Source organism: Oncorhynchus nerka, linkage group LG7, assembly GCF_034236695.1.
Source record: "Oncorhynchus nerka isolate Pitt River linkage group LG7, Oner_Uvic_2.0, whole genome shotgun sequence".
In the NCBI taxonomy this organism is placed as follows: Eukaryota; Metazoa; Chordata; class Actinopteri; order Salmoniformes; family Salmonidae; genus Oncorhynchus; species Oncorhynchus nerka.
This window is the reverse complement of record NC_088402.1, coordinates 42,656,522-42,671,854: the sequence shown is the minus strand read 5'-3', so window position 1 is coordinate 42,671,854 and position 15,333 is coordinate 42,656,522. Positions and strand designations below refer to the sequence as shown.

The 15,333-nt window shown below is 43.6% G+C and overlaps 1 protein-coding gene across 3 annotated transcripts in view; it reads right to left on the bottom strand.

The window, feature by feature from the left end:
* Positions 1 to 409: 409 nt before the first annotated feature.
* LOC115131711 (angiopoietin-1-like) overlaps positions 410 to 15,333 on the bottom strand; it is a 63,523-nt gene continuing 48,599 nt past the window's right edge. For all 3 annotated transcript variants that reach the window (XM_029663650.2, XM_029663649.2, XM_029663651.2), the window contains exons 8-9: positions 6,034 to 6,164; positions 410 to 2,956 (exon numbers count right to left, since the gene is read on the bottom strand). In XM_029663650.2, the coding sequence (XP_029519510.1) occupies positions 2,793 to 2,956; positions 6,034 to 6,164 (295 nt within the window). In that variant the 3' untranslated portion in view covers positions 410 to 2,792. The remainder of the gene's footprint in view (positions 2,957 to 6,033; positions 6,165 to 15,333) is intronic.

The window sequence follows — 15,333 nt, the reverse complement described above, 5'->3', positions numbered from 1 at the left end:
TCAATAAACATCTGTGAAACATTCAAACTGACTGTATCTGGGTCTTATCCTGAGTCGTGATACGTATACATAGTTCTTATGGTTATGTTGAAATTAGATTGAAGTAACAAGTTCATGTATTTAAATTGACGATTATCCTAATCTCAATTTTTACAATGCTGGTTGAATATAGATGAAAACAGTGCTGGTTGATAACTTTTCAAATCCAATGTATTTTCCACGTTGATTACATGTCACAATATATTGAAAAATTACTTTGAAACAACAGTGATTCAACCAGTGTGTGCCCAGTGGGAACTGAGAGTATATGTGTCAAAGGAACTTGCGGTGAGAGAGACCTGTGACTCCAAAAGCGGTCAGTTTCAAAATCAACGCATTGTACATAAAAAAAAAACACCCAATGCATAACCAGATTGAAAACATTAGTGCATCACATGCTTTTTTTTATTTCGTCCAAAAACATGGCATTTTGACAACTTGTTACAAAAAAATGTAGTTTAAATAAAATAGCAAATCGACAGTTTAATGAGGTAAAAGCAGAATCATTTAAGGCACGTTTCTCAACTGTTATTATTATTACTTCTATATTTTATGCTCAACTTCAAACACCACAGTGATTCTGGAGGAACAAAAACGAAAAGGAGTAGCTTTCCTCAGGAAAGTAATTTTACATATGCACTCATTAAATTATACAATTTGAGTATGTTAATAAACATGGAATTTCATAGTAATGAGTTCCAGATACCATGTGTCCTTCTTCAACATGTATATGCAGCCTACCCTTAGTAATACCGTATATTAAACCGTATATTCTTTCTTGTTGTTTCATGCTGGCAGTAATGCAATACAAGTACACACACTACACTTAAATGAATCATCCATTTTATGCCTCAGCTAAGCGTTATTAAAACGACAGTTTCTAAGCTGCATTGATGGAAGAGACAGATCTGTCTGGATATTGGGTTTTAGTGTGGTCGTCTGTCTAAGCAAAGAAGCATTCGAGGGACGTTGTGGGGCGTTTCCAATAAAACGGGACGTGTCTTTTGGTCAGTGGTTAGAGCTCAAAATACGGACAGACCACATTTCTGTCAAGGCCCCTACAGCACCTCCGAAGTCATAAAAAGGTGATTACTCCATAACATAACCTCTTCCCCTTTTTAAAGCCATGGGATTGCAAAAGCAAAGCAAACTGAGGAGTACCATTTGAAGGGAACATGTATGAGATTGTGGATCGAGTCATTGTAGACAGCATAACATCAATTAGGCCAACATTTAAACTGGAAACACTTTTGTTGAGTAGATTATTATATTTGACTCTAATAGCGCCGATCCAAGCACTCACCATTTCTCGGTAGGGCTTTACATGTGGTCGGAATGGTCCGAATCATCTAGACTTTGCTATTGCCCAATACTATAGTGTTTTCAAATGTAAAATTCAAATCTGATGTCCAAAGGATTTCAAATCTCTCAGGAAAGTTAGAACTACACCATCCATGTCCATATACGTTTTAGGGGGCTAGATGTATGACAATACTTGAGATGGGAAACTGACCATTATCAAACAGATATACATAAGATAAAGATAAGTATGATATAATATACACTACCTTCAATTGGTTTGGTATAACAAATAATGTTGTCCTTCTCATACACAGTTATACCAGTTGACTTAATATTACATGCAACCTGCCTTCATTACAGTATGTTCTTTTTCGTACTTAAATGAGGAATCAACAAATACATCAACAGATATTGAGCCTTGGCAAGCATTGGTTGTTTGTCAGCCAATAGCAAATGCAGACAAATCCCCATCCGTGGCCAAATCCAATAATAACATGGCATCTTGAACTTTGAAGATAATCATTGCACTCTGTCAGGACAACAACTATATAAGTGGCAGCAAAACCGTATACTGAGCCATACTTTTTCTCAGAACTGCCTTTGGCGTCCGCAGTACATATTAGACCAACATGTTATATGGAAGGTGACCTTGTAAGCTGTGAGCTTGTGGTTTTTCCTCTCCAGAAACGATCCAGAGAGGCTTATGTAAAAAAAAAACTTTAAAAAACATCACGTCATTCCAAATGTATTAGGCTATATAGGAATAAAAAGCAAGAAATACAAAACATTGTTCACTGTCCCAATGTCTTTGTGCCACACCTCTATAAAAATGTATATATCTCCCGTATGGTTGTGAGGACATTCCAGATGCACAGAGTTCATAGGGAGTCATGTAGTCTGAAAGAGTCTATGCAGTCTCTCATGTAGTCTACGGGTAGTCTACCTATACAGACAAAGCTGCCATGTTGCAGTTAGTTCCCAAAAAGGAGAGGAGTCCAGTAGTCCACAGGCCTGGGGTGAGAGCTGAGAGCTGAACTCTACTTGAGTTTGTGCCTCAAATATAAAAAAGAGCAAAGCTAAAGTATGTCCTCCAACCGCAGCAAGTTCACCAGTCGCAGTTCAGCTACGGGACCCCTCTCGTTCCACAAGCCCTCTTCTCTCCAACCACACTTCCAGGCCGACACCTGGAGTATAGTTACCAAGCAACAGCCAGGTGGTGTAGAGTTCACCTCCGTAACAAACTCCAAAGTCGTTATGGTGAGACGATAGAAACAGGGTAAAGCAGGAAGCGTTCCTCCCAATATAGTTGTCCCAGTGGTCGAACAGAGAGCGTGGGCAGAAGGTCTAACACTGCATCTGAAATGGCACCCGATTCCCTATATAGTGCACTAATTTGAACCAGGTATTGCACTACATAGAGAATAGGGGGCCATTTCAGATGCACTTGATGTCTATGAGAAGTCCAGTGGTCGAATCATCATGGTTGTTGCTCGTAGCGAGTAGCTGGGACCCTTAAAGTAGTGCCACTTGATGCCATTTAGCTTCCCGACGTGTTGCCCTTTGGTGAAGTACATTCCGTTGAGGTTGGACGGGCCGCAGGCGTCGAACCACCAACCTGGGCAGAGCAAGAACGGAGGGGAGAGGGGGGAGAGAATGAGATTTTTTTTAAACCCCTATGACAAAAACAGACATTAGTGTGTATGAAACGCTAAAAGAAAGACCGTAAACTTCACATTGAATTTCTCTGTTCTGGTTCTGTAATGTTGAACCTTGACAGTGTGCCTACGTGAACTCCAGCATTGTATCACAAAGGTATCGGGTCACTGTGGTGTAGGTACACAGGGGTTGCCGATACCTGTTGTTAACCACTTTTGGGACCTGTTTACACCCAATGGTATTTAGAGAAAGGGTAAAGGTGAAAGGGCTCAAATAGGCTCTGTTGTGCATGGCATTTGTAAGAATTGCATTCCCTGCATATGACGCTGTTGCACCCCTTTCTTCTTCTCGCTTAACCTTTGCATATACTTTTTTTTTTATCCAAATACATTACTAGGACCAAAGAGCACATGAAAATGAGCAACACAAATGTTTCCATTTCATCGTGTGGCTGGTGTGACGTGCCAGTCGGAGGTTGGGGCATAGCCTTTCCCCTCAGGCCTAAATACCAGTGCCAGTTTGGGCTGTGGCATTTCACAGAAGACCTACCAGTGAGTCCCACAGTTAGTACCGCTGTCCTTGCCTTTAGCATGGGTGTCGCGTTGATGAAGGTTTCCCATTGGTTCCCTGTGACTTGTGTTTCCAGGGCCGAGCTTTTACTATCTTGTAAAAACAGCTGCCCCCGTTAGAAACAGTTGGTGATCTGTTTCCAGAACCGGATAGTCTTTTGTCATTGTCACCTCAGTACACTAATGAACATACAGTAGGCCTGGGTTAGGTCTGTTTAGTATGACTGAGCTTGTACTGTATGTATGTACGGTGCAGTCGGAAAGTATTCAGACCCCTTGACTCTTTCCACATTTTGTTACAGCCTTATTCTAAAATGGATTAAATACAAAAAAATCCTCATCAATCTACACACAATACCCCATAACGCCAAATGGAAAACAGGTTTTTCGAAATTTTTGCAAATGTATTTCAAATTAAAAACTGAAATACCTTATTTACATAAGTATTCAGACCCTTTGCTATGAGACTCTGAATTGAGCTCAGGTGCATCCAGTTTTCTATTGATCATCCTTGAGATGTTTCTACAACTTGATTACAGTCCATCTGTGGTAAACTCAATTGATTGGACATGATTTGGAAAGGCACACACCTGTCTATATAAGATCCCTTAGTTGACAGTGCATGTCGGAGCAAAAACCAAGCCACGAGGTCGAAGGAATTGTCCTTCGGGGAGAAGAGCCTTGATCAGGGAGGTGAATACTTATGTAAATGCAATATTTACGAAAAAAAATAATGTATAAAAGCCTTTTTTTGCTTTGTCATTATGGGGTATTGTGTGTTGATGAGTAAATCAATTTTTAGAATAAGGCTGTTCCAAGGGGTCTGAATACTTTCCGAATGCACTGTATGTAGGTCAGTGGAGGCTGGTGGGAGGAGTTATAGGAGGACGGGCTAATTTCAGTGGCTGAAATGGAATAAATGGAATGGAGTCAAACATGTGGTTTCCATTTGGTGTATGTGTTTGATACTATTCGATTTATTCCATTCCAGTCATACAATGAGCCCGTCCTCCTATAGCCATACTGACTTTACTTTCTTAATATTTTTCTCCTCTTTGGTTACTAATGTTTTTCTCAATGTGTCTATTGACCCCATCGCTTACTACTGCACTGATAATATGTAAATATTATTACAGTGAATATGGTTTGAAGTCAGTGCCCTGTTAAGCACACTGCTGGATTGTGAGACTGGCTGGTTGAATGAAGAAAATATGCGGTCCTTAGATCGGAGTGGATACAATTGCCCGAGAATTAGAGTCATTTTGAATCTCCCTGACACTTGGTGCCCGGCTCATGGACATTTGTGGTGCTCATTTGAAATCCCTTATGTGCTGTTGTGTTGAGCTGTGGGTGCAGAAGTTAGAGGATGCAGTAAGCTCACACACATGCCTCATTACTCTGTACTGTGGTGCAATGCCACACGCACAGGACCGTGCCAAAATAACCCAAACAAGTGTCAGGGTTTGAGCTAGGCGGAGTCAGGCTGGTCTTCTAGTAGAACCAAGTTCTCTAGACAATTGACCAGGATGCATTACTATACTAAGAAGAATATAAACGCAACATGTAAAGTGTTGGTCCCATGTTTCATGAGCTGAAATAAAAGATCCAGGAAATGTGTTTACATTCCTGTTAGTGAGCATTTCTCCTTTGCCAAGTTAATCCATCCACCTGACAGGTGTGGCATATCAAGAAGCTGGTTAAACAACATGATCTTTACACAGATGCACCCTGTGCTGGGGACAGTAAAAAGCCACTCTAAAATGTGCAGTTTTGTCACATAGCACAATGCCACAGATGTCTCAAGCTGTGAGGGAGCATGCAATTGGCATGCTGATTGCAGGAATGTCCACCAGAGCTGTTGCCAGAGAATTTCATGTTAATATCTCTACTATAAGCCACTTCCAACGTCATATTAGAGAATTTGGCATTACGTCCAACCGGCCTCACAACCGCAGATCACGGGTAACCACCCAAGCCCAGGACCTCCACATCCGGCTTCTTCACATGTGGGATCGTCTAACACCAGCCACCTGGACAGCTGATGAAACTGAGTCTTTCTGTCTGCAATAAAGCCGTTTTGTGGGGAAAAACTCACCCACTCACTCACTGCCCAGTCATGTGAAATCCATAGATTAGGGCCTAATGATTTAATTTCAATTGACAATTGATTCGGCATCAGACCTGCCCAATTCTCACTTGAAACATCGTTTTTTTGTGTTTAATAGGCTAAATTACACATTCTTTTAACATATGACCCCAGAGTGACCTGTTCTTTCAATTTGTAGTCTATGACATTTCAGATTTAGATATTATTATTTATCCCTAAGTCGTTTGGATGTAGTAAACTACTTTTTCAAAGTAACTTTAAGGGGTAGCTTAACGCCTTCCATTGTGACGTAATTGGCAGCTTGGTAAACTATATTTTCAACACTGCAGTGTGGTGCATTATGGGGACACTGGTACTTACCCCCTGTGAGCATGAGGGAACACTTGCACATGCAGTTGTCGTTGTCCATGTCCTTGGTGCTGAAGTCTGCCCCGTGGATCACCATACTGCTCTGCCTGCCCGCTGTCCCACTGTGACTCTTCAGGAACAGTCTGAGACGAGGAGGAGGACAGAATAAGGGGATTAGAGGGAGAGTGGAGAAGAATACAGGAAGAGGGGGACGGAATAGAAGAGGGGGTTTAGAGGGAGAGAAGACATAACAAACTGTAAGAGACCTCCTGAGAGAGTTATATTTTCAGCAGTGACTGACTGTGTGCATGTGCTCTGCAAACAGTCTCTCCACCTGAGTCAACATAAACGCATTAAAGAGAGAGAAAACAGGGAGAAGGGTAGACAGAGTTGTCTGGAACGTACGTTTTTCACCTGCAGGGCTCAGAGCAGCCATTTACAGTATAATAGGAGCAGAGAGACCAAAGACCAAGTCATTAAGGGCTGATCCAGGTACAGCCCACTGAGGTACCATCAAGTAGGCTACATACTGTTACTCTCCTACTGGTCCTAGTCCTGTATGTCTCAGATGCACAATGTCCCTCCTTGTGTGTATGCACTATGCCCACTGTCTTCCCTCCTGTGTTCATACAGTACAGATTGATACAGTATTCTCTGTCAGAATGATCACAGAGGCCTCCTGCGCTTACTATGACAGGCCTATTACTATTACCGTATAGTAGGTTATTTTTGTGGAGAGAAAGCATTTTAACCCTAAGACACTGCATGTTACAGTATGGCAGGCCTGCTGTCTCAGTCTAACCTGCACATGTGGAACCTGTAAATCAACCAGGGCTCCAGATGTACTGGTGAGAGACGCAGTTAACCAGTGGGCAACATACAGGATGGGGAGGGGGGACCAGCATGACGGAGCCCCAGTCTGGAGGCACCGTGGCTGGGGTTGGGCTGTTGTCTCATGCTGATCTACGGACATCTGCCATGTCCCCAGAACAATGCGTTTTGTGGTGTTCTATTTTTAGGTTGAGTGACTGGCATTGGAAGGAGACAAGACAGTGTTGATTGACGAGGTGATTGACAAGCGTACTCTTGCATCTCAAATGCAGATTTGTGCTACGATGTCATTAGGATACTTGACATCGACTAACGTTGGAAGCTTGCTGACGATTGATTCAATGATCCAATAGAGTCAATGACTCCAATCCATACACCTCAGAGTTTTCCTCATCGATCCACCCACTCCGTGACCATTATCAGATCCGACTCGATCTTTCTCGCCACTCAGCCCCTAACAGTTCTCCTCAACTGGAAACGAATAGGAACTATATGTGTCTAAACACACTTGAGGGTTTCATACTCTTGGTATGAGAGCAGAAATGCTGTATTGTGGGTCTTCTCTATCCTGCTGTGACCTGCATCATTAGGAGCTCATTCTGTGGCCTGCCCTTCTCTAACCCACATTATCACATGCCTAAGAGCTTTCTCTCCCCAAAGATGGACTCTCAGAGCCAATAAACACTGTTAGAGGACCTTGCCAATGTGTCTGCTCTGCACTCTGAATCATATTCTGTTGAGCAAAATCATTTCCTGAGATCCATTGGCGTCAATCGGAATGGACAGGGGAGTAGGCGGGTAACAAGTCTTGGTCAAGTTGTGTTTTCTCCTATGAGAAAGGTTGGATAAGCTGTTTGATTTTTTGGATTTTTTTTCCCACCTGCAATACTGGTGGCAGTGTTGTGGATAAGAAAAGTGTGTAGCCAGAGACGACATGCCCAATGAAACTGAAGGGCGGTAAAATATATCTTACAAAATCTATGTGCAACGAATTAATGCAAAGATCAATTCCGTTGCCCCTCATGTGGTTGACTGACAGAATGTGGTTGACTGACACTTATGCTTGTAGCCATGTGGTTTCAGGTTAGATTCATGAAGTGGAGACAACGGTCAGTGGTGTGTATTCTTGGAGCAAGTCTTTAGACAGGTGTGTAGATGGATGATTTGTACAGAGAGAGGTGAAAGAAGTGACTATGTCACTGTTCGGTATGCAACTAAGCCACTAAACCAATACTGTACTATATAGTGGAGAGTCATGGCTCTAATCAGTGGTTAAATCGAAATCAAAGAAAGGTCGTATGAATTGAACATGTTGAAATTAGACATGGTAGTGGGGTGATGAAATAGTGTGCATTTATGGGGGTCGGAGTTGAGTGTGTGTGTGTGTGTGTGTGCGTGGTGGGAGTAGTGAGTCTTCATCTGTGACACGTGCCGAAGCACGACTCTGACCCTTCAAGACAACAGAAGTCCTCGCAGATACTCTACCGTAGGGCCTATACCTCTCATATCCCAAAACGCAGCTTGATTTCCTGGCAGTGTAACTTATGCTAATTCCTGGCCCACACAGTCCAGGATGTAGCCTGCTACTGCTCCGATAAAGAACAGACACAGGCTGTGTATTTAGAAGACATTTACACAGCCTTATGACCGCACACAGAAACATTGCCAAGACACGCCATGAAGAGGGATTCTCCGCATGACACTCGTCTGACCTTTAAATCGTTTTGGTCTGTATTGAATGGGTGTGTTGTGTATTTACCAGACAGTTTACCAGCTAATCCAACTCCAATTGACATCTGCGTCCTGTCATGTCGTGTCTATTATGTGCTCAACTGATAAGTAGGGCGATCCGAGGCAGCAGTAACAGAGTCGCTCAAGTGGAGGAGACGGTTTTCCTGTGCGAGTGCAGTTATTCTGCCGTCTCTGTTTCTCGGCAGAAACGTTTAACGTGTCGTGTCACAGGCTGTATTTCATCTCTAGTGTCAAACATCTGCACAACCGATGCGGGACCCTTAAAGCCTCTGAGGACCAACCGAGCCGATCTGATTGGCTCTTGAGCAAATGAGATTGGCCAAGGCTCATTAATAAACACAATGTTGGATTGTGGGAGATTGATTTGGGCTTTCTCAATGACAGCCTGAGGGAAGAAGTGTTGGTGTCCTGCCATCTCATTCTGCTAATGTCTAAAGGGGATGCTGGTTTGTTAGTGCTCTTTCATCGCCGGATGTTGGATATTAGGATATATTCAAAAGGAATACAAATGGTAATAGTATTAATGCTACACATCATTATTACCACTTTGTTGCAGATTTTGATTTCAATCGCAATAAGGAAAGGACTCTGGAGTATTGCAAAGGGAAAGGGGGATACCTAGTCAGTTGTCCAACTGAATGTACTCAACTGAAATGTGTCCCGCATTTAACCCAACCCCTCTGAATCAGAGAGGCGCAGGGGGGCTACCTTAATCAACATCCACGTCCTCGGTGCCCGGGGAACAGTGGGTTAACTGCCGTGCTCAGGGGCAGAATTATAGATTTTTACCTTGTGACCAAAATTGGGGTCAGTTGAGGATGGTTGTTTTATGAAACTAAGTGATAATTTGAAACTTGAAGGGACAACAATAGCCAAGCTTTCCCAAAATATAGTCAATACATCCTTGCCGAACCATATAGAGTATTCTATTGCGCCAAATGACACAATATGCATCGACTCGTCCACGGAACCAACCTGCCTGCAGTCTTTAACAATGATTTTAAAGCCCACTCCAAGGTGCATGATGAAATGCATTAGGGCAACACTCTATCATTAGTGTAAAGTCAAAACTACAACACCATGTTTAGAAGCACAGAACAACACTTTACCGCTAGGCCATATTGGTCCTACAAAGTATGTAGAGTTTGCTCATTCTAGGCTGAATTACATCAAGATAGAACTGCTGCAATCTATCTCACTTCTCTTCTGTTTCAACCACTTGCATTAGGCTTACCTAAAACCTGCATTTATGCAGCATATTTCACAGAGACGTTTGGATTGAATTCACCCTTCTGCCTGCAATGAAGCTAGCAGTAATTGAGTTCCTGTATCTGTAAGGCTCTATCAAACCACCAAGGCTCAACCAGCGACAGTTACATTTAACAGAGACTTCCACTATAGCTGGGGGAAAAAACACAGCCCCAAAGTGCTATAAGTCACGCCTGCCATAGAGGTCCATACATCAGGCGTGCTCAGTGGAGGCGGCATTCCTCCCCAAACACTGCAAAAATAGAGAACATCATAAATATGTCTTTCCCCTCCACGAGACGAGACATGTCAGACTGCGGCTAAACAACCTGTGGATAGGCCAGGGCCACAGCCCATTTCCAAGACTTCACAGATTTGTTCCAAGATGGCGTAGCAGTCGGATGTGTGTTTTGTCTTGTCCCGTGTAAATATTGTTTTCCTCAGTTTTTTCCCCTGATATATTTAGTGTATATTTTCATTCTCACTTTCCATTTACGGACTGAATATACTCTCCTGCAACCCGCCTCACCCAATGTGGTACGGTCTGCTATTTTTATACTTTAGAACCGGAACCTCCATCAGAAGCTAGCCAGTTAACTAGCTACTAGCTAGTAGCCAGTTAGCCACTGCTAGCGATCTTCACCGTTAACTCGGACACCAGCCAGCTTTAGCTCGGTCAATACCTGCCAGTCTGCACATATCAACCCAGAGCATATCGGACTTATTTTTCTCTACCACATCTCCGGATTCCTACCGCATGCTCTGAACCTTTACACTGGATCATCGCAGCTAGCTAGCTGCAATCCAAGTGGCTACTTCTGTCTAACGTCTCTGTCCCGAAACAAGCACCAGTTAGCCTTAAGCTAGCCTCGAGCTAGGCCCGTCTCCCGGCTAGCCAAAGAGGTCCACCAGCTAATTCTTGGGCTACAATACCAACAGGCTCTTCCGTTGCGACGTCGCCGAAGGCCCATATGCTAGCCCCGGCCTACTAGCTGTCTCCAGCTCGCCTAGCGTAGTAGCGACTACTGAATCGGCTCCCTGACTCACCTACTGCTACTCATTGGACCCTATGCTCACTCGGCTACACATGCCTCTCCCTAATGTCAATATGCCTTGTCTATTGCTGTTTTGGTTAGTGATTAATGTCTTATTTCACTGTAGAGCCGCCAGCCCTGCCCAATATGCCTTAGATAGCCCTTTTGTCCCACCCCCTACACATGCGGTGGCCTCACCTGGCTTAACTGCTGGCTCTAGAGACAAAACTCAATGCCTAGGATTACCTCCACTCTACTCACATCCTACCATACCCTTGTCTGTACATTATGCCTTGAATCTATTCTTCCACGCCCAGAAATCTGCTCCTTATACTCTATGTCCCGAACGCACTAGATGACCAGTTCTTATAGCCTTTAGCCGTACCCTTATCCTCCTCCTCTGTTCTTCTGGTGATGTAGAGGTTAACCCAGGCCCTGTAGCCCCCAGCACCACTCCCATTCCCCATGCGCTCTCATTTGTTGACTTCTGTAACCGCAAAAGCCTTAGTTTCATGCATGTTAACATCAGAAGCCTTCTCCCTAAGTTTGTTTTATTCACTGCTTTAGCACACTCCACGAACCCTGATGTCCTAGCCATGTCTGAATCATGGCTTAGGAAGGACACCAAAAATCCTGACATTTCCATCCCCAACTACAACATTTTCTGAGAAGATAGAACTGCCAAAGGGAGCGGAGTTGTAATCTACTGCAGAGATAGCCTGCAGAGTTCTGTCATACAATCCAGGTCTGTGCCCAAACAATTCAAGCTTCTACTTTTAAAATTCCACCTTTCCAGAAACAAGCCTCTCACCCGTGCCGCTTGTTATAGACCCCCCTCAGCCCCAGCTGTGCCCTGGACACCATATGTGAATTGACTGCCCCCCCATCTATCTTCAGAGTTCATACTGTTAGGTGACCTAAACTGGGATATGCTTAACACCCCGGCCGTCCTACAATCTAAGATAGAAGCCCTCAATCTCACACAAATTATCAAGGAACCTACCAGGTACAACCCTAAATCCGTAACCATGGGTACCCTCTTAGATATCATCCTGACAAACTTGCCCTCTAAATACACCTCTGCTGTCTTCAACCAGGATCTCAGTGATCACTGCCTCATTGCCTGTAATCTGTAATGGGTCCGCGGTCAAACGACTATCCCTCATCACTGTCAAACGCTTCCTAAAACACTTCAGCGAGCAGGCCTTTCTATTCAACCTTGCCCGGGTATCCTGGAAGGATATTGACCTCATCCCGTCAGTAGAGGATGCCTGGTTGCTCTTTAAAAGTGCTTTCCTTAAATAAGCATGCCCCATTAAAAAAATGTATCCCAGACTTAGTTTCACCTTTTTTTCAGCTTTTGTCATCAGTTTTAGTACAGGGACACAGTCTTGGAAATTCGTGTTTGGGCGTGCCATGAAGACAAGACGCACCTGCTAAAATCGGTTTCCTATTGAACATACTTCTTTCCGTAGGAAATATTATAGTTTGATTGCATTTTAGGCTATCGGAGGAGTAAATAGAAACGTATTTTGACTTGTTGAAACAAAGTTTAGGGGTAGATTTTCAAATGAATTTCTCTGCACGTTGAACGAGTCAATGGCGCCAACTAAACTGACTTTGTGATATAAAAAATGTTTTTATCTAACAAAACGACACTACATGTTATTGCTGGGACCCTTTGGATGACTAATCAGTGGAAGATTTTCAAAAAATGAGTGAATTTATGAAACCTGTGCCGGTGGAAAAATATTTTGATGTGGGGTGCCGTCCTCAAACAATCGCATGGCATGCTTTCGCTGTAATAGCTACTCTAAATCGAATAGTTAGATTAACAATTTTAGCTTTCAACCGATACAAGACACTTGTATGTACCGAAATGTTTAATATCCATTATTTTTATGATTATTTATATGAATTGCGCGCCCTCCAGTTTCACAGGAAGTTGTCCCGCCTAGCCCTAATACTGGAGTGATAGATGTGCAGATGATGATATGCAAGTAGAGATACTGGGAGGGTAAATAATAATATGGGGATGAGGTAGTTGTATGTGCTATTTTCAGATTGGCTGTGTACAGGTACAGTAATTGGTAAGCTGCTCTGACAATTGATGCTTAAAGATGGAGAGGGAGATACAGCTTCAGAGATTTTTGTAATTCGTTCCAGTCATTGGCAGCAGAGAACTGGAAGGAAAGGCGGCCAAAGGAAGTGTTGCCTTTGGGGATGACCAGTACAATATACCTGCTGGAGCACATGCTACGGGTGGGTGTTGCTATGTGACCAGTGAGCTGAGATAAGGTGGGGCTTTACCTAGCAAAGACTTATAGATGACCTGGAGCCAGTGGGTTTGGCGATGGATATGTAGTGAAGGCCAGCCAATGAGAGCATACAGTATGTGTCATATTTTATTATGCAGTACTGACATTCTGAAGGGATTTTTCCAGAGAAGCACATCATAACATAACATATTTTTGACCCCTTTTTCTCCCCAATTAGTAGTTACCATCTTGTCCCATTGCTGCAACCCCCTCTTGGGACCACCGAAACACGACCCTGCCAAGCCGCACTGCTTCTTGACACACTGCTAGCTTAACCCAGAAGCCAGCTGCACCAATGTGTCAGAGGACACACTGTACAACTGGCGACCGAAGTCAGCATGCATGCACCCGGCCCGCCACATGGAGTCGCTAGAACGCAATGGGACAAGGACATCCTGGCAGGCCAAACCATCCCCTAACCTGACATCGCTGGGTCAATTGTACACCATCTCATGGGTCTTCCGGTCGCGGCCGGCTGGGACACAGCCTGGGATCGAACCCGGGTCTGTAGTGACGCCTCTAGCACTGAATTAGACCGCTGCACCACTCGGGAGACCACGTGTACTTTTGTTATATACAGTATGTATGCCTGTACAAAAGATGGTGTCAACTTGGGAAAATATGTTAAATATTTGGAGGGAAAAAATAACATGTTCTGGATGACTACAACTGATACATTTTGATGACTCTAAAGCCCATTATCCTACACTACATAATGATTTAGGTGTATTTTTCTCTCTCCTTTTATGTGTGTAACATAACACTAATCGTGGCAGTCTTTCAAATTTACGTCTTTCATCTCTTGACTGACACAGTTCAACCTAGCCTGCTGGCTTCCTTCCTTTTATCTGTCTGAGAAGGAGGTTGGAGACAACCAAACCTGCTGAGGTCCAGGCAGTGCGTGTTGATGCACACCTGGCAGTCATTAGCCTGCTAAACCGCAGCCTGATTGGCTCATAGCAGAGGTTAATCACCATGCTCAATGGATCACTTTCGACCCAGAGGTGTCTGGCTGTAGCCCATTCGCTCGCCTGCCGCTGGGTGTCAAATAACACCATGGAGACAGACAGATATACAGACACACACGTATGTGCACACACACTCACCATTTTTTACTTTCCAAGTTGACACCGACTGTAATCACTGAGGTAGATAATACTGTATGCATGCCCTGTTAATGTCTTTCAAGTAGAACATTAAACCGCAACCCAACGGAAGGGCAATAAAATATCAGAATAGTACTACAGCCTCTCACCTAAATGATCTTTGAATTTTATATTTACAACATAACGTTTAACACAGCTACCTTAGCATTTGATTTACAGACAGACAGTATTCAGCATTGCTGCCTCAGGCAGACTGCAGTGCGGATGAGTGTTGGATGAGTAAACTGAGCTCTAGGAGTTAAGGGTATCAGTGATCCCATCTCAGTGCGAGGCTAGGACAGAGGGGTCACAGCCGAGCTAGACAATCCCCCTGTTGCCAAGTCCTCCTCCAAATTCCTACATCAAATACATCTGAGGGATTTTCTGATTCCACCAGGGATCTTACCATTATCATATGGAGAAATCCCGGGATTTAGGGAACTTGGCTGGTTGGAGAGGAAGGATATTGAATAAAGATGTAATAGTCAGTTGAAGAGTAAACATATAGTGCTTTTCTCCAACGGAGAGGATTTCGGCGTACATGTGAAGAAGGGGAGCGTTTAGCTGTAAAACCTCACTTGTGTCCGTGCATACGTTTAGCAACTCCCATACAGCTTTTTTAACATAGTTTTATTTTTCTTAAATCCAGAATTGATTGTTTTATTTAATGCCTTGGGCGCTGCATTAAATCTTCACATGCAACATTAAAGCATAAATGCAGTAAAATATACTCAGACACACATTCCCTGACCCAAATACGATATGGTACATGCATACAAGCACAAAATAACATGTGAATCCTTGCAAAGATTCTGTTTACAGGCCTCTCGAGTGGCGCAGTGATCTAAGGCATTACATCTCAGTGTCACTACAGCCTGGGGTTCGATCCCAGCTGTGTAACAACTAGCCGTGATTGGGAGTCCCAGTCAATTGGCCCAGCATTGTCCAGGTTCGGGAAGGGTTTGGCCGGGGAGGGCTTTACTT